This window comes from Gallus gallus, chromosome 7, assembly GCF_016699485.2.
Source record: "Gallus gallus isolate bGalGal1 chromosome 7, bGalGal1.mat.broiler.GRCg7b, whole genome shotgun sequence".
NCBI classification, from domain to species: domain Eukaryota; kingdom Metazoa; phylum Chordata; class Aves; order Galliformes; family Phasianidae; genus Gallus; species Gallus gallus.
In genome coordinates, this window is record NC_052538.1 from 11,790,796 (window position 1) to 11,809,362 (window position 18,567).

General features: G+C 46.7%; 2 protein-coding genes and 1 long non-coding RNA gene across 13 annotated transcripts in view; 1 reads left to right on the forward strand and 2 right to left on the reverse strand.

Annotated features, from left to right (window-relative positions):
• Nucleotides 1–634: 634 nt before the first annotated feature.
• LOC107053805 lies at nt 635–7,039 on the reverse strand. Of its 3 annotated transcripts, none has more exons than XR_001467461.4 (4): nt 6,978–7,039; nt 4,683–4,789; nt 4,227–4,320; nt 635–3,720 (listed from the first exon to the last, which is right to left on the reverse strand). It is a non-coding gene; the product is annotated as an uncharacterized LOC107053805 (long non-coding RNA). The 3 variants fall into 3 exon arrangements; XR_001467460.4 differs by lacking the exon at nt 6,978–7,039 and adding an exon at nt 6,302–6,679; XR_005861491.2 differs by lacking the exons at nt 4,227–4,320; nt 6,978–7,039 and adding an exon at nt 6,302–6,679 and having other exon boundaries at nt 635–2,308.
• Nucleotides 5,525–11,601, forward strand: METTL21A (methyltransferase like 21A). 6 transcript variants are annotated; one of them, NM_001277845.3, is made up of 3 exons: nt 5,525–5,919; nt 6,995–7,106; nt 8,040–11,571. In NM_001277845.3, exons 2-3 carry the CDS (start codon nt 7,022–7,024, stop codon nt 8,435–8,437), a joined length of 483 nt encoding a protein of 160 aa, NP_001264774.1. In that variant the 5' UTR covers nt 5,525–5,919; nt 6,995–7,021; the 3' UTR covers nt 8,438–11,571. The 6 variants fall into 6 exon arrangements, with proteins under 6 accessions (NP_001264774.1, NP_001264775.1, NP_001264777.1 ...); NM_001277846.3 differs by having other exon boundaries at nt 5,525–5,871; NM_001277848.2 differs by having other exon boundaries at nt 5,843–5,919; nt 7,982–11,601.
• Nucleotides 11,345–18,567, reverse strand: part of CREB1 (cAMP responsive element binding protein 1) — a 37,898-nt gene continuing 30,675 nt past the window's right edge. For 3 of the 4 annotated variants that reach the window (XM_046943402.1, NM_204450.3, XM_015289371.4), the window contains one exon: nt 11,345–17,944. In XM_046943402.1, coding sequence (XP_046799358.1) covers nt 17,800–17,944 — 145 coding nt within the window. In that variant the 3' untranslated portion in view covers nt 11,345–17,799. The remainder of the gene's footprint in view (nt 17,945–18,567) is intronic. The other variant, XM_040703245.2, reaches the window with a different exon arrangement.

Below are 18,567 nucleotides of genomic sequence, written 5' to 3' on the forward strand. Positions count from 1 at the left end.
TGGCGCCACGCCTGCTCCGCACGGCCCCGCGCACACCGACTCGGTGCCGCGGCCGCATTCCGAACGCCGCCCGCTGTGATTTACCGCCGGTCCCATCCTTTTCCTGTGCCACCCTTCTGCCATCTCGCTTGATTTACCCCCGTGAGTCAGCGGTTCCCATCGCACCAACGCCCATCGCTGTGCTGGGGGTGCGGCCCTCCCGCTGCACGCCGGGCCGAGGGCGAGCGCAGCGGCCTCGGGATGTTCTGCGTGGAGTTGGTTGGGCCTTCCAAACGCGAACCTCGCTTTGTGAGGACAGAAAGTAATTCCCTTCCGTTTGTGTTCACGGAGAAAATGTGACCTAAAGAGAACGCGCAAAGCAGCAGCCCAGGCTTCTGGCTGGGACTGACACCCTGGCTGGTGTTAACACCGCGCAGGGGCCCTCCTGAGCTGCGTGCTCACCGTCAGCACACAGGCCGCTCCACAGGCCTTCAGCTCTGTTCCCGGAGATCACCTTTGGACCTTCCACAAGCTGGGAAACGAACCCAAACAGGAGCCCTCTGGGGGAGCGGCTGTAGCCGCCAGGAGAGCTTCCAGCAGCCCCAGGGCCGGGCAGGGCTCCAGGATGAAGGCAGATCACGGTGACAGCGGCAACCCGTATTCCCCAAACGTGGGGATGGAGCAGTGGTTTATTCTGAAAACACAAAGCACCGGATTCCCTCTTGCTGCACACACGGGGAGCCCAAAGGGCCGCTTACTGGAGCCCACCCAGTTCTGCTCCGGGTGGTTCTGCTCTGCACTTGGCCTGTTTGCCCCACACACATGAGTCGCTGCCTGCTGGCACTGTTTGCAGACGAGCGCTGCCCAGCCCAGGCCTTCCCCACAGCGGTTCCGTGCCAGCAGATCCACTCGCATTTGTGTTTGACTCCTGCAGAAGCCAAGTGCTGGAGCGCACAGCCACACAGCTCTCCAGCCCAGGCTCCACCATACAGAGCCATGAGAAGCTTTATCCCTGATTGCGGAGCCAGAAGCCATCACTACCAGCTGCTGTCTGAACAACTCTTGGGAACCTCCAATATCTGTAGGCATTATAGCCCACACCAACGGCATGGAGCAGCCAGGAGTCTCCCTGAATGTCTGGAAGGACAGTGCAGGTCCTTAAGCCATCAGCTTGGCAGCCAGCCTCAGTGCCAGGAGCAGAGACCAGCTCTTTGCAGATGCTTGTTGTGCTTCACAGGGGCAAGAATTTTAAATCCTGTACATTCTGCTCTTATCTGCACCTTGACTCTGTGCCTCATGTGCTTTCCCAAGGCCGTGTGCCTCCTTGGTTGTTTGCTGGGAGATAACGGCAGCCCTGGCCTGAGGCCTCGTCCCTTCAGCCCTTCTTAGAAAGTGTCCCGGCTGCAGGCACAGGAGCGCTCTCCTGCCTGAGCCTCCGGCAGCCTGCGGGTGACTTGGAGAGGAGCCACGGCATTGTCTTTTCCTGGAAACGTGGCTGCAGGAAGAGTGAATCACAGGTTGGACCCGTGTAACCAACTGAAAACAAAAGCTCAGGATTCTGCATCTCACTGCTGTGAATAATGGGGGGAAAAGTGGGCATCCTGTTTTGAAATCCAGCACCAGCTGACAGGATGAAAACACTGCAGGCATGATTGTCTTCTGAGGCTCAGCAGTAACAAGGCTGTGGCCATTTAAGGGAAAAAAACTGAAACAAAACAGTACTGAGGGAAACAGATCCCATGCCTCCGCTAGGACGTGAGTAAAAAGAAACCAGTGAGGTCGTTCACAACACACAGGGTCACAGGGTGAGGTTTAGTAGCCCTAAACATTCTCAGTTTTCAGATCACCTCCTGTGCTATTGGCGAGCGGTGAGCAGTGCCAGCAGGGCTGGGAGCTGTGCCTCACTGCACACAGACTGCAGCACTGGTGTCACTGATCCCACCTGTACCTGTGTCTCTGCAGCAATCCAGGATGTCAGCGCAGGCAGTGCAGAGGTTCTCAGCACACGAGCACCTGGATCACTGCGGTGATGCCAACAGCACAAACATATGGCAGTGAGTGTTTTTTTGACCTCGGAGTCTTTTTTTTTGGATCCCGCCTTCATTTTGTCCTAAGGAAACATAAAAGCAGCTTTTGCAGGTATCGGAGGCTCAAGAGAATGAACTGCAGCCGTGGAGTTATGGACACCTGATCCCTGAGGAGAGGATCTCGGATGTGCTGAAATCAAGGAGGCTGTGCTCTGTGCTGCTGGGCAGAGTTGGCACAGCTCCTCTTCCCGAGGAGCCGAGCGTTGGAAATAGCTGTACTGCAGGTCATGTATGCAGTTTTCCTATAAGGAAAAGGGAAACGCTTTCCAGTATTTTAACACAAACATGAACGTGGTATGCGTGACTTCATTCAGAAACAGCAAACTGCATGAGTAAGCCCCGCTGTAGGTTTGTTGAAAGAAAACTTATAAAGGCTTAATTCCAGCGTGGGCCATGCAAAGCCTGGAAGGAGGCCCTGAGGAGCCCCTCTTGCGAGGTCTGAGGCACCAGAAATTGCCTACATGTGCCTGGTGCTTCTTCTCCTTTGTCTGAAGGGATTTGTTTCTAAAGAGTGGAGAAAAGCTTCCTAATACCATCTCAAATAAATGAATAAATAAATAAACCAACAAAAAAACATTTTTCCTGGTTTCTACTTGGTTAAAAAGGGGAACCTGATGCATCTACCTGCATGCTCGAGCTGCTGTCTGCTCGCCTATACAACTGTTTTCAAACTGCCCTTAGTTGTTGTTAACTAGTTGTAAATTAATACAGTGCACGGCTTGCACTGTAATTTTCCCTCCAATTACACAACTCTGCACCTACAGAACACATCAGAAATGCGAGCGCTTATAATTAACCCTCTGGATCTACATTCAACCTCCACCAAAGGGTGTTTTTGCAGCACAGTTCCCAGCACAGCAGCGTCCCACAGGCAGACACCCGAGCCAGGCGCTCTGCAGCCCCCAGCCAGGCACCCCGCACACCAGAGCTGCAGGAGGGCACCAGAACCTGCACTGCAACCCACCTCCCGCAGCCCTGCAGCCCTGCAGCACAGCACCACCTGCTCCCCATCAGGGGGCCAGCACGGCCCAGTGCCCAGCTGTTGGCACACCAATGTGAGCCTGTAGGTCCGATCTGCAAAGTGCATTAGCAAGAGCCGGAGGTTTCCAGTAACCGAAGTGCCATTGTTGCTTATGGGGAGAAGAGGTGGCTCCTTTTGCTTTTTGTTGGTTAATTAAAATATCAGAATAAGGCCAGCTTTCGGGACTGCGTGGCCTTTGAGAGATCAGTCAAGTAACTCTACCAAAAGTGACGTGATTTTTCTGTAACAAGAGATTGTAATAAGCGTGGTGATTACATCTGACAGTTGATCAAGATGTGAGGTTTATGGAGTGAATGTAATAGTGCTGATGGGAACTATTCCTTCCTCAGAGGCACCAAAACTTCCTGCAATGCAGCCCCTGCGCTTCTGAAATTATGCATCTTCAGGATTTTTCTCATTACTTCCATTGCTTAACATAACTGTGTTTGTATAAAGAAAGCAGCACAGTAGCTCACGCCATACATTATTTTCTTATGTAACACTTCTTGCAGAACCAGCAAGTTAGAATGCCTACAGATAACCTGTTAGCTTCTGCAGAAACTTAGGTTTTCATTTTTAATTCATCCTGTTGGTTTCAGAGATGGTCCGGATCGATCAGGCTTTATTCTGTAACTGCAAGCAGTGATGAGCAGAATTAATGTCTGGCTTACTCCCTTTTTGTTTAACAGAAAGCAGTTCAGTGCCCCATCTATCTCTCCGGTGTGAAGGGTCTGGAAGCTACCAGTGAACACGTACATATAAAAACTGTTCATCATCTCACTGCTAGTCACTTGAATGGCTGCCACTGGTGGCAGCTGGGGGGAAAGCTTTCTCTCCCAAGTTCCCCTCCATGGCTGGGGTTAGCTGGCGTTCCGTTGGTTGGTGGAAGTTTTTAGCAAAACAGACATTTGCCAAAACTTTCCTTCGAAGACAGTTTTCATGTGCCAGCGGAAGGACGAGCAGATGTAGCTGATGTTTATTTAGACAGGAAAGGATTAAACACATAGGAGCAGAAGTCTCTGGGCAAACAGTCACTGCAGCCCTTTGGGATAAGGCGTGGCTGTCAGAGGGTTACCAGCAACGCATGTTTCCAGATACAGGGTTTTTTAAAAAGTCTATCAGATCGTGTCTATTTATACCTGTCTTTGCCGTGGCAACCACAGACTGTGAGATGGATGCTGCATTTTCCCCACGTTGTGCGTGTCTCCATGACCCATTTGGTACATGCAGTGTCTGCAGAACCATCACAAGAGCTGTTGTATTCATTTCAAAGGAAGGATTTTAAGCATTTAGCAGTCAAGAGAAGATTTGTGTAACGGATGTGTATCAGTACGGTCTTAAAAGAATTTGCTCTCATTTCCATCACATCTACTTTGATTCTTTGATTTTCTGAGCATTAAAAGGACCGCTGCTCTGAAACACTTCTTTAAATTACCCCACAGAGCTTATTGGCATCAGAGAGAGCAGGACTTACAGTTGGACACGCTGTGCCTCTGTTCTGTAAAGTAGCTGAGTGAGATGAGAATGGATTCAAAGCAGTGTTTCTTTTTTGCTTTAATTCACCTTTGCTTGCCTTGCAACGAGCTGTTTCCTACCTTGCAAGTTTATCTGCAGCTCAGATGTCCATATTGCCTTCTGCAGCATTTAAAGGCGGAACCGGGTTACATTGCTTCCAACTTCATTGCTGGGCCAAGCTCTCACCCTGCCGGGAGAAAAAGCACTTCAGTTCTGGACGACTGTCCTATGCATAGAATTCTTTGTTGCTGCATTTTCCTTGCCATTTTACTGTCAGGAAAGGCAGGGAAAAAAGCACGTCTCCTACCCAGCCATTATAATGCTTGAGTACTGTAACTTGGAAAACAGATTTGTACAGGGAAAGAAGTTAAATGTAGGGCCCTTTAATAGCCTTTAATTGCCTTTTAATAGCTTCACTACCAAGTTATGATCTGGAAAGTAATTCCTGCTTTCTGTCTAAGGCGTGTGGAAGTCATTGCCAAAGCAATATTAGCAGGGAAGAAAGGGAAATACTTCTGAGGAGAGGAGCAGGATTCGCAGAGAACCTGCTGAGCTCCTCAGATACTCTGGGATACGTCTCAGAAAAACGCATTCTTGAGAAAGACTGCATTACTGTCAAGTAGGAGTAGCGACAAGGAACCAGTGCTTCAGACATAAAACCACAGTAAGCTGAATCATCACACCTGCTCTGGCGTGCTTAGGAGAAGAAGTCTGAGTTGCCGTAAGACAAGTACGAACCGGTCTGGGGCAAGTGCACTTCTGGTCTCCATCCCACTACAGCAGCAGAACCCTAAAAACAAGCTTTGTTTCCTGCTCCCCCTGTGCAGCCTGTAATGCTCATCCACAAAGGCGTTAACGAATCTAAAGCCGCTCTGCTGAAAGCAACAGCTTTCACATGTAACCGCATTTGCTTTCTTCTGCCAGCCAGATTCGCTGCTTCCTGTGGGAAAGCAGGGCTGTCTTCTGGAGCCGGTTGTGCTCCCTGAGTTTGAGGGCTGGCACGGGGAGCCCGTTCCCCCAGGCGCTTCTCCTGTGAGCCACGCACGCCAGCCCTGGCCCCGAGCAGGGAACGAGGAGCACGGCTGGCACTGCCGTCCTGCTGCTGGAGTCCCTGCTGAGTGAGCGCCTCTGGGGAGCCGGGACGGCTGCCCGGCCCTCCCACGGCCTTTAGCACGCTTTGGAGCAGGTTCAAGGAACTGGATAGGGAGACAGACAAAGGAGAGGCGCACCGTGTTGTTTTGCCAACCAAGAGATTAAACGGAGCCAAAGGTGAAGAGAAACCCGCGCAGTGGGAGCGCCGGCACCGCACCACCGCCGGTGAGCGGCTCGGCCGTGCCGCCGCGCTCGGCGCCGTGACCCAGCCGCTCCGGGAGCCGTGCGCGACCTCGGCCGGCTGCGCGAGGGCTGCTTCCAGCCCGGTGACGCCCACCGGCACGGACCCCTCCGCCCGGCCCGGCCCCGCCGCCGCACGGGGAGGCCGCGCCCGCCCCTCCCGCGCCGCGGCCCCGGGCCTGAGGCGCGTGAGCGGCGGGCCGGGAGGGCTCGTCCAGCGCCGCGGCCGGAGCGAGGGAGGGAGCGGGGAGGCTCGGCTGCGCCCCGCCGCGTTTCTGCCGTTCCGCGGGAAGCGGCCGCGATGGCGCTGGTGCCCTACGAGGAAGGCCGGGCGCTGCAGGGCCTGCGCAGGCCGACGGCCACGTACCGCTTCGCGGGGCGCACCGTCCGCATCCGGCAGGACTGGGAGCGGCGCGGCGTGGCGGCCGTGGTGTGGGACGCGGTAGGTGCGGGCCGGGCGGCGCCCGGGCACTCCGGATGGCGCGGAGAAGCGACCGAGCGCCGAATTAGCGAACGGCGGCTTAAAGGAAGTTTGCTTTCCTAAGACTTAACTAAGAGGCCTCGCGCGTCCCCAGAGACAGCGAGGCGCCCCGGGCCCCGCACAGGCGGTGCGCCACACGGGAGCACGCCGGGCCCGCCGCCCGCAGCAGCCGCAAGGCCTGCCGGCAGCCTTAGCCGGAGACGCGGCCTTCCCGAACGGCTCGGCTTCGGGACCGGCCCGAGGCTGCAGGGCGCCGGCAGCGGGAGTGCTGCGGCCCCCAAGCGGCTGCGGGGCCGCACGCGGCTCTGGCCGTCTCCCGCCGTTGGTTCTGACAGCAGCCGCCCCGCAGAACGCTCCCTGGCACTGCACGTTAGGTACCGGGGGCGTTATCGTATTCTGCCTCCAAGGGCCTTCCGTGAAGCTCACGAGACCGCATGCAACTCGCAGGCGGCAGAGCAGGGCTGACCCGAGCCTTGCTGCAGATGACCCTTCCCATAACGCGCTCCCTCCGTGTGGATCGGAGCTGCAGTGATTCAGTATGCTCGAGGTGTGCCTAACTGACCTTGTCTCCTGGCTCAGGCTGTCGTCCTGTCTGCTTATCTGGAGATGGGAGGCATCGATCTCAGGGATCGGTCGGTGATTGAGCTGGGAGCCGGAACTGGATTGCTGGGAATAGTGGCCACGCTGTTGGGTAAGGGCTTTTTTTGTTTGCCTTAAGCAATTTACAGCTGTAGTAAATCTGGCATTTTTACATCTACGTGCATCAGTTAATACCAAAGCCACACATGTGAACTGTGTTATATCCCGAGTCATCTTCCTCTCCTGCCAGACTTCAGATCCTGCTGTGTTATTTACTGTACTGATAGTGCCACCGCAGTTTACTTTATGGTGGGACCCTGCTAAGGCCGATGCTGTTACCATGGCAGTCTGCTTCGCAACACTGAGCTCTGCAGATCTCCTCCCCCAGGGAGAGAGGGCTGTGCTTGTCGTCTTCCCCTTCTCCTGAAATGCAGCACAGATAAAGCAGCAGACAGAGAGCACACAAAGCCACATTAGCCTATCGTGCAGACAGGGAAACCGAGGTCTGGAGGAATGATTCACCTCAGATACGTCTGTGGCTGAGGCAGGGGCTGAGCACTGCTTTAAATCTGTGCTAAGTGTCACAGATTATCATTGTAATTCAGGGCTGTACTGGCAGTGGAAAGTGCCTGCTGAAATAGAAACAAAATGTGGTAATGCCATACAAAATCACACAGGCGTAAATTTTGTCTGGCCTCTTCAGCTGCTTCTCTTCTAATGAGGAATCAGAGCAGTTAAATGGTGGCAATCTTTTTAACGTTGTTGTCCCCTCTCAGAAAGTAACCACTCTCACGCACTGAGAGAAAAGCTCCAGAAAACCTTTCTGTTTTAATCTTCATGTGGAATATATTATTAAGTGATAGATGAACAATGGGACATGTGTAGACAGCAGGCTTTCTGCTTGTTTTGTTCTTTTGTTTTTAACCAAGCATCTCAGCAGTTATTAGCGTTTCGCAGGACTGCTTACCTTGGAGCTTTGTATTCCAGATGCTCTATTTATGGACATGAAGCATTTATCTGAGACGTACATTCCTGTACCATGTAGGTGCTCGTGTTACCATCACAGACAGGGAGCCAGCGCTGGAATTCCTGGAGTCGAACGTGTGGGCTAACTTACCTTCTGAACTACACGCAAGGGCTGTGGTGAAGGAACTAACGTGGGGAAAAGACCTAGGCAGCTTCCCTCCCGGAGCGTTTGACTTCATCCTGGGGGCAGACATCATTTATCTGGAAGAAACTTTTGCGGAACTGCTTCGGACATTGGAGCACCTGTGCTCAGAGCAAACTGTCATTCTTCTTTCCTGCCGTATCCGCTACGAACGGGATAACAACTTCTTGAAGATGCTGAAAGGCCGTTTCTCTGTCAGTGAGGTCCACTATGATTACAGTAAGGATGTTCATATCTACAAAGCACAGAGGCACAGTCACAACGATGACTTTTGACTGCATACTTTGTCAATAAACTGCTGATCCTTTTCTAACCTCCCCTTGTTCCTACTAAATACACTTGTTCCTAAGCATATAATTACGGAGGTTGTGTTATTTCACTGGCTTCTTTTTCCCCTCAGTCTGAACCAGCAGGGAAGGTTCCTACCTACCTCAGGTGTATTGATTTTCCACTTCATTCCCCAGTAAGAAATGCGTAATGTCTTCCACTGACTTTTTATGAAATAATTGTTGAAGTTGATTTATGCTGCTGAAATCTTCATGCACGAAGAATGCAATCAAAAGATCTGCTGTTTAAAATCTTAATTTTCCCACTTAATTTTCATGGGAAACGTATATTAGCGATTAGATTAGGTGGGATTTTTCCCTTTTATCACTTCTTCAGCTTTAGAAAAGTGGAAGAAATGTAAACAGAGACTTCAGTTCAAAATGCTTAAATTCATCAGGCGTTCTACATTTTTAACACTGTGGTAAAATAAGCCATTCAGAGGGCAAACCCAACAAAGGCAGATGCCATAAATCTGTTCTATTGCTTCCACCACTGAACTGAAGAGGAGCTGGGAAACAAAGAACCAGGGCTGGGGTGGTAGGAGGGGGATCAACATTTCAAAGCAAGCTGACTTAGAAATTAGTGGTTACATCTAACTTGCAAGTGTGGAGGCCATACTTGCTTCCATCATACTTCTTAATAAGAAGATGCTGAAGGTCTGTGATCCAGAAGTGACATGCAGATTGTATTCTGGAAATAACATGTCATTATAGGTCCCACCAGTGAGGCCCGAAGGCCTTGCATTTTGCCACTGGAGAATCTGTTGTCTGTTTTCAGCGTTAGTTCTCTGCTTGGCTCTGAACTCCACCTGAGGGCGGATGCTTTGTAATACACTTGCTTACAACGGTATACTTAGAAGCCACAGGGTGTCACTAAAACAGTACTTACTGGGAATTTGCAGTTTCAAACTAGTGTTGAAGACTTTTGAGGAAGGGAAGATAGCACCTTTAATTAAAAGCAGAACATGGTACGAGCTGTAACGTGCCAGACTTTGCCTTTTCTGTCCTACCAATTGGGTGAGCAACATCTGGAAAAAAATCACAAGCTGTCTGTTCTGTTTCTGGCTGTAATGTTTGGAATGGGTCTTCAGTTCTCACCGCTCCTCTTCCTTTTCCTCCCTCCTAGTGCTTCCTTCTCTCTTAGCTCATCTGTGGTCACTTCGTGCTTTGGTTCCCCTGGGGCTGGAGCTGGCAGAAAGCAGTGCTGCAGCTTTTGCCTGCCTGCAAGGGGCTGTAGCTGCACTGCTGCCTTGGTAGGAACCTGCTTCAACAGCCTACTTAGCACAGAATAAAACTTAAAAGTTGAACACCCTGCATGATGTTAAAAAAGGGATCTTTGCTCCATGGCTTGCTTTGATGAGAAGTTTTGAATTTTTAAAACAGATCAATCTAATTGCATTGCTTTCTAATTGTTTAGCAGCTCCCAGTGTGTGTTCTCCTGTAGCTGATTTTACAGCCAGTAACGTTTCTGAGAGCAGGCATGTGGCAGAAAAGATCAGCCTTGGCTGCTTCTAGACTCAGGAGTGAACCACAGCAGATGTGTAGGGCAGGAAGACAAGAGCAATGGCCCCGCTGGGTAAGCACTGAGAGCAGCTCTCCACAATGACATCTGCAAGCCTGAGGCAAAACCAAACTCCGGTGTCCCGAATGATTGGTCCCAGGCAAGCTTCTGATCTAGAATGAGATGAGCACAATAATGGTTCAGCAGCTGCATGGCAGTTATACTAACACTGTGCCCAGGCACTTTCTGCCACTGTGTTTATCCTATACTTAGAAAAATCAGTGAGATTCTCTTTTGGGTGGTTCCACTGCATCACTCCTGGTTTGCAGTATCACGTGAACTCAACTGGATGGATGACCTGTTTGTGCAATTGTCCCAGAGTAGTGATGCAGTGCACAAACAGACTCTTGACAGTAAAAGAAAACACTCACCCTAGGGAGAGGATCCACGACACAGAGAGGTGACCAGGTAGGCGTGAACATACTGTGATTTTCTGCAACCATCTCTGAAACGTGCCATTCTGTGAGGGAACAAACTGCAATGTCATTGCAAAACTGGTGCTTTATTAATATGAAGACGGAGTACAAAATTCAGCTCTGTATCTTACAAAGAGCTTCAAGGTGCCTCAGCACCAGAAGAATTGGCTTACTGACTGCAGAGGGACCTGTGTTACCCGAATCCTTCAGTGGGAAGTTCAAGACACTCTGCACTTTTATCTTACAAACTAACCTGCCTGGGATTCCCCTCACTGCAGAGATGCAGGTTTTGTGAACAAGTATAGGAACAACGTTATGAAAATGCTTAGCTGTGAAAACCACAAAATCCCACCCATCATGAGCCGACCTTTCTTCTTTCCCTCGGTGCACTGCATCAGTGATGGATTTGTTCTGGCTTTTGTCCCAGTGGTTTGATCCAGCCTTGCAGATTACACAATCAACTTATGATCTTTGCAATGTTTGCTGCCTTCTCTTCTGTTCTCAAAATCAGCAGTACATGGCTTAAGAGGAATGCTTAAAAGTAGTAGAGATAGCATATTTAAACCGTGAAAGGAGAAAAATCTTTCACACATTATTAAACAACAGAACTAAGTACCACCAGAACAGTTACAAGTAAGGAAGTTTAAAAATGAAGATCAGAAGTGGAAGATAAACTTTGTCTTCGGGATTTACCCTCTAATTAATTCAAATTAAGATTTTAAAAGCATTCTGTTTGGGAAAATACTGATGAATACTTACATGCCACAAGTCACGAGGACACCGATACCACTGCCTGCTTAAAACGTGCCCTTTCCTGTATTCCTATCTAGCTCTGCCTCTCAATTAGTGTAAAGGGAACGTCCTGCTCAAAAAAGAGACTTTTTAGAGTTTTTTAAAGCATGTTTATGTGACTGCACATAAATGTCTGTGTAAAAAGGGAGTTATGACAGTTTATACCACAAAGGTTACAGTAAGAAAAAGCACGTCTTTATGACAATAATTCACAAATACACAAGAATCACTTTAATATACAAAGCAATTACTACCATTCTGAAACATAAAGCAGCTAGTATGTACATAGTGTTAATAAAATGCATTATAACCCAGTACAGCTTTTTTTTTTTTTTTTTTAAACACAGATAAAGCACAAAAAAAAAATAAGTAAAAAAAATAAACACAACAGGGATGTATCTAGATCTTTGGGGAAAGGTAAATAAGGATTTATTTTCCCCCAACAATGGATTTTCTTTCAGTCTTTTAACTTCCACAGGTACGTGGGAGTCGAGCTCAAATACCCTGTTCTGTGCTGACATGGCTTGGGTAAAGAACCAGAAATGCAGATGAGGTGAACTTGCTCTTTCCAGCATACATTACAAAGGGAGAACAATAACTCTTGCTCTGGAAGCTTCCCTGAAAAACTCTGTTCCAAAACAATTTTAAATTATAAGTCCAGACAACCAGAAATTCATTTTTGAAGCCAACAACCCATCTGTGGACAAGCCCGTGGAGGGGCTGGCTGCCAACTAGCACCTCTTTTTGCCTTGCTCCCCATCGCATCCATAGAAGTCCATATCAGCAGCGCAGCATTCCATCTCATACAAACTCGCAGTTCAGAATTTTTAAACTCTATGTTTTAATATAAATAAATGTTATTACACACACACACACACACACACACACAAAAATGGAGTGGCACCTGGATAAAACACAGCTTGTGGAGAGCATCCATTTACCCTCAGTTCTTAACGGAGGCCATTTCCAGACAACTGACCGGCTCAAGGCCTACCTTCCCCTTGCTCTCACTCAGCTATTTCCTAATTTAGAGAAAGAAATAGATAGTTGAAGCTGAGACTCGGTGAACTGACTGCTCCCAAGCAATGAGTACAGCAAGGGCTCAGCTTACAGAGGAGCGCTAACTGTGGATCACTACGGCTGTTCCCTGGTGTTTGTCCTGTCAGCACACAGCTCCCAGGGACAGCTGGCTATTCCTCCTCCTTGCTGGTGAAAGTAAGACCTAGACTCACCACTGTGGACCACAAGCCAAGAACTGCACTTGTAGCACCAGAACAGGTCAGTGTCTTCCATTTGTGCTACACAAAATAGCCAGAGCAAGTCTCTTTGCAGGGCAGAGCTTAAGTACATGTAAAAAGTACATTCCAAGACAAAACACTTAAAATGCAATCCCCCTTTACCACCTGGATCTGGTCCCTTTCCCTAAAAGATGCACAGATTTAAGCCACGTCCATCCACAACCCCGAACCTGCCACCTGCACGCAGCAGATAGGATGTCAGCATCCTATTTCTCTTCATCAGTCCAGCTCCTCCCAGACTGAGCTTCACGATACATTCAGGTTCCTGCAAAATCAGAGTTTTCTACAGCCAGCAAATACCAAAGCTCGGGGAAATGAGTTCCCAGGCACAGCACGTGAGATCCATGAAAGTACTGTATGCTTTTAAAACCTGCTTACTGTGACAGATTTCAGGACTATAGCTAAACGATCATCGTTTCTGCAAAAGTAAGTTAGTTGTGCTTTTTTTCTTTTAAAGCAGGGTGACACACTGTCAGCATACCTTTAATTCCTGGTGTCAGAGAATATTAGAAAGCGTTTTGATTTATTTTCTTGGAATGCATCTTTTAAAATGCACAGCTAAACCTCAAATTAAGAAAAGGGGAATCTGAGAAAGAGTTGGGCTTTCTCTCTGAGTTAATCTCCCTTTCTCACCTGGGATCACTGAACCAGTTCTACTCTGTCTAAAAATAACGCCACATCCATCCTGTACCTACTGTACTGCTCTGAGACACCACACACTTCCTTCTTTGCCATCTTCAGTACCACCCGCTCGCATCTCCTGCCAGTCTGAAGCAGTGCCTGCTGGATGCCAGGTGCTGATCTGCAACTCACACTGGTGAAAGAGACAACTGCTGTGGGGAGAGGAGTGAATTGTGTGCAGGCAGTGGGATCGCAGCAATTGTGCCCGGGAGCTTCTTAAGCAAACCCAATTTTTCTTATTTTTTTTTTTTCTATGCTTTTTTATTATTATTATTTTTTATTTAAAAAGTGCACATTTTAATTAAACATTTACAAAGGATATCGTGTAACAAAAATAAATACATGACCTTTTGGTTAGATCATTGGCAAATGTGACATCACTAACCACCTTCAGGGTAAAAAATGACAATAAAAACAGGGTCTTAGAAAACCAATGACATCCCCTATGAATTGTCATACATTTGCAACCACTGATAATGAACTTGCTGTGATGCAGAGACCAGCCTTTAGCCCACAGAAAGCGCTGGCTCTCTGTCTAACATAATAAAAAGGCAGAGGCCAGATTCTGCTCAGATGACTACTTGCAGCTGCTGTCTACTGGAAGCCCAGATTTAAAAAACAAAACAAGACCGTAGTACACATTTCGATCAGAAACTATCAGGGCAGTTTTCCTTATTAAATCTAACTTTTTTTTTTTCCTGAGCCTCTTAATGATTCCAAACGCCCCGCCGATTTTCTGATCTGTGTAAAGTACCAGAGAAGATAGTGGTCTGCGACACAAACACGACATACAGAAGAGCCAGAACCCACAGGAGTCTGTACAGTCCTGACAGTGTGACAGGCTACAATTGTGCTTTCGGATACAAGCAATGGTGCCAGCAACTACCTGCTTCTGGTGAGATCGCTGCTTACATACAGATGCACTGCCGCTACTCTAGGAGGAAAACAGAAGTCTTACCAGTGGTTCCTTTAAAAAGCAACACCTCAACAACCATTCCAATTGTTTTGCCTTTGATATATAGCTGCCAAAGAGAAAAAGCACAAAAGTGAGTTATTCCGGGGGGTGGCGGCTGTCGTAAAACAACTGTTCACATCGTTTCAAAAAATCTCCATCAAAAAAAAATAAAGATAAAAACAAACCAACTCACAAAAGCCGTGAAAAATGAAATACAATTCTCAAAAATGGATAACTGAGAAACAGCACAAAACAAATCAGTAATAAGCGCTAGAATAATGCAGCCCACAAGTACTGGGCAGCGGGAGGCTTCCACACGCACGCACACACCCACACACACACCCGGACACACACACAAGTAAAAATTTCTTCTGACCTCCATATAACTATAATACTCAGCATTCCTGACTTAAAAGCTCTCAGAGCTGTAGATTATATACTGTGTGTATATATATATATGTACATATATTATACATACGTATTTTCCAAGAATATCTAAATTAAAAGAGCACCTCTGACAATATCTTAACTGCCTGACCGGTGCTGTAGTTTTGCAAAATAATGACGTTACAAAAATTATATTTCAAATCAATTCTCGTTTATTATGAACGTAATGGATCTAGCCCTTTCTAACCCTCTCCTCAGGTAAAACAGGCTATCGGTTCGAGAAAACTCACGACCGTGAGATATAAAACTAACCTTCCCCCCTGCCAGCACTACTGCTGTCCTGTTTCCAAATGGCCTTAGTTTATAGAAGCTGATTACCCCCAGCCTCACTACATGGTAAGTAACACATCAGCGAATGCCTGAATCGTATTCTTTCCCCTTTCAGGTCACTATGAATAGTAAAGCATGTATGGGTAACCCTAGCCAGACCTGTACTCTGCCAAATACAATTTTTATTATTGTCATTAAAAATTTCTGTTTAAGAAATTCAAGTCCTAAAATCCTCAGTGCAGCATAAATAAAAATAAAGACGCTTGGGGATGCCTACGTACTTTAAAATAACATTCTTTTCCTCAGTGAAATGTTTGTTGCTACTGCAGCCTACAGTAATGACACGACGGACTACTCACAGACCACACACAGACAGACGGGTAATGCAGTTCTCCTCTCACTGCCACACAGATTTGGTTCAGCCATGTAACACAAGAAGCAGGTCCAGGTCCAGCTGTAGGCTCCTGGTCCGTGCAGCTGCCAGGCTCTGTGCTGGGACTGCCCACGAGTGCCCACGGCCACGGCTAGGAGCATCCCCCAGCTCCCAGCTAGTCTTGCAGAGGTTCACTACAGAACCCCGAGCAAACAGGTGGTTCTGCAAAACAAACAGCCTTAACGCAGGCACTCACAGCCTTTTACACAGTTCTCAAAGCTGGAGGAACCATTCTGTGTAACTCTGTTGTCAATTAAGCCATCATAAGCTTACATATTCGATGAGAACTACTCCTGCATCATCAACATTTCTAGTGTTAGTTCTGAAGAACTGGAAACCATCACAAATGCATGTGTTTTCTGGCTTTAAGAATCAGACAATTTTTAGGTAAGCGAGGCTGAGAATTTAGGGTCTTCTTTAAATTTGCATCGCTGAACTAATAAATTCATCTTCCATTAAATACAAGCATGAAAATGAGTTTTCTATGGCAGACAAAAATAGACCATTTATAAACCCCCTCAAAAACTTAAGTTGAAAATGAATTCTTTCATAATTCTGATACTTATGATCTCTCATTTGAAATACAAACAATCTGAAATCACTGATAACTCTAGATTTAACAGTAATGCTGCAAGTTTAACCCTGCTCCTTTAAAAGCCTCTTGGAAACTGAATGCCCTCTCAAATGAGAAAACTACAACTTTTAATACTGCTTAGTTGTTTGCGACTCAACTGCCAAGAGTCTTGCAAATGTTCTCGCAACGTCACACTGATTGTATAACCTTTTAGAAATTCATCTTTGAAATTTATCTTAAAAGCAGACAGAGTGAATGGGAAAAAACGTGAGCTAACACTTTGCTGGGCAAGGCATTAGTACGGACCGGAGTCTCATTCATGCGTCTCTAAACGCAGAAGTTGGACCAGAGGCCCAAAGTCAACTTACTCCATCAAATGACTCAAGTTAATATATGAAGAGCCCGGCTCCAGGGGGCCAGGAAACAAACAGAGTGTGATTCTTTTTGACACATAATGGAAGTCCTAATGTTGATTACAGTATTATTTTGAACATTATCTACTTTTTAAACAATGTAAATCCAGAAACGTGTTTCCTCAGTACACACAAGAAGTTTGATCTTGCAAAAGTCTGAGGCAGGTAAGCAGTTCTACTTACATGAACAAACAACTTGATAAATCTGACCCTCTGCATGAAAAAATCCTCTCAATAAATTAAGAACGTTTTTTAGCCTGGGCAAGTTCACATGATTAATATTGTCCCTTGAGAAGCAGAAGCCGGTTGGAATATTTGCGTCTGAGGTCCTCTTCAATATTTGTGGTTGTCCTGGCAGTTACCATACTGCAATTTAATTTAATTTATGCATGGAAAGCATCCTCCAAATTTGAAAAATAATCTAGTAAACCAGGCCAATGCTTCTATCAAGTTCAATAATTTCCACTACATATGATAGTGGTAGGGAAATAGAAATATGTGATTGCTTAAGAGGACGTGAGACAAACTATACTGTCACCAGGGAGTATGTACGTGGAGTTGGCCATGCTTCAACTGCTTAGTTGTTCTGCATATGAATAGGCAGTGCTTTCATGTGTTAGCCTTATTATGTGACTGTTTACTAAACAACACCGTTGTACCTTTTTAATTCTGATTCCTTTCCCATTCAAATATTGTTTGCCAACCAGTAACATATGAAGTCAATGTTTTCTTTTCGTGCATTCAGAACGCTGAACACATTTGCACACATACATTTCAAGAAGCAACAACTGAACAGTGAAGCTTATTTCAATCCATTTGTGTCTAAGGTATGGAGTTTTCACTAGTTCAGGAGGGACTAGTGATGTAGATTACTTATAAGAACCCCTCCTGGGCTAGTTTAAAAAGGTATTTTAGCTCCACACGCAGAATGTGACAGTGAAGTGCCTTTCATTTGGCATGCCACCTAGACACGTATTTTTATAGCTTAAAATGAGTATGAGAAACCACTTTGGCAACCACTGCTTCTTCATTGCACCACGCATGCTTCACGTATGTGGCCCACAGCCCTCTGGGCCAAGAGGCTGGGGTAGTTCTGTCTCTAAGGCAATGGAAAGAGCTCAGCACAAATTCTTGACATCATTACAAAAGGACCCTCCCCCGCAGTAACTTCCCAAGTGACCATTTTAACTCCTTGAAGAGGATGGGAGATGAGAAAGAAGCCTGTTCTTCTTCACGCTGAGATTATTTGACGATGAAAATAATCTTGTAGGGGGAGAAGTGGAGGCAAGTATTTGAACATTCACAGTTTGATGCAAAGCACAGACGAAGTATAATCTGTAGTTGCTTCAGGCAGTTTTGCGCATAGAAAAAAAAGAAATGTTTAGAAAATAAAAAGTTTACTTTGTCTTTCTGGGTATAGCCAGAACCAGTCTCTCATCCCACCTGGACAAGTGAAAATGGGAATCCAAAATTAATCTGATTTGTGGCAGTAAAGGTCTTTAAGTGCTTTCAACTCCTCAATCAGTGTCTTGTTTTGGTTTTCAAGCACAGCCACTCGATTTTCTAGACATTTCACATACTCCTTTTTCTTCCTGCGACATTCACGTGCTGCCTCTCTGCAAAGCAAAAGAGGACATTCAAATCCAGAACAATTACTTGCAGACTCTGGCTACCTAATTCTTTGGGTCAAACCCTTATGTGGTACCGTCATTTCTAGAACATGCAGGTACTCTGAGAAACACTCACAGGTTAGGAAAAAAGGCTGAGTTCATTACAATTTCTTAAGATCTAAGGTTCATTTCAATATCCAGGTCCCAATTTGCCAGCACCAATACAAACCTGCTGCTGTGAGAAAAGGATCCCACTCAAAGATAAATTTCTGCTTGCAGGATTTAACTTGGAGCTATTAGTCTGAGTGGAATGCTGGTGTAATAATTAAATTGCTTTTATTATAATAAATAGATGAATAATAAAAACATGGATAAAAGCAGTGTTCATCTACTAATCTTCTTATAGTCTCAACTCTACCTTTTACTGCAGTCCAACCACACAGTAATAGACAGGAAGTCCAAGCAGTGCAAAAAATGCTGCACTTAGAGCATTCATATATTTGCCCTTGAGCAACACTTTCACTTTCTTAGTAATGTCTGCATCACTGCAGTGATAATATATACCACTCAGATAAGAAAAAATGACACAGTCACTAGCAACAGTACTTGTTCTTTAGCCTTCACCTGCT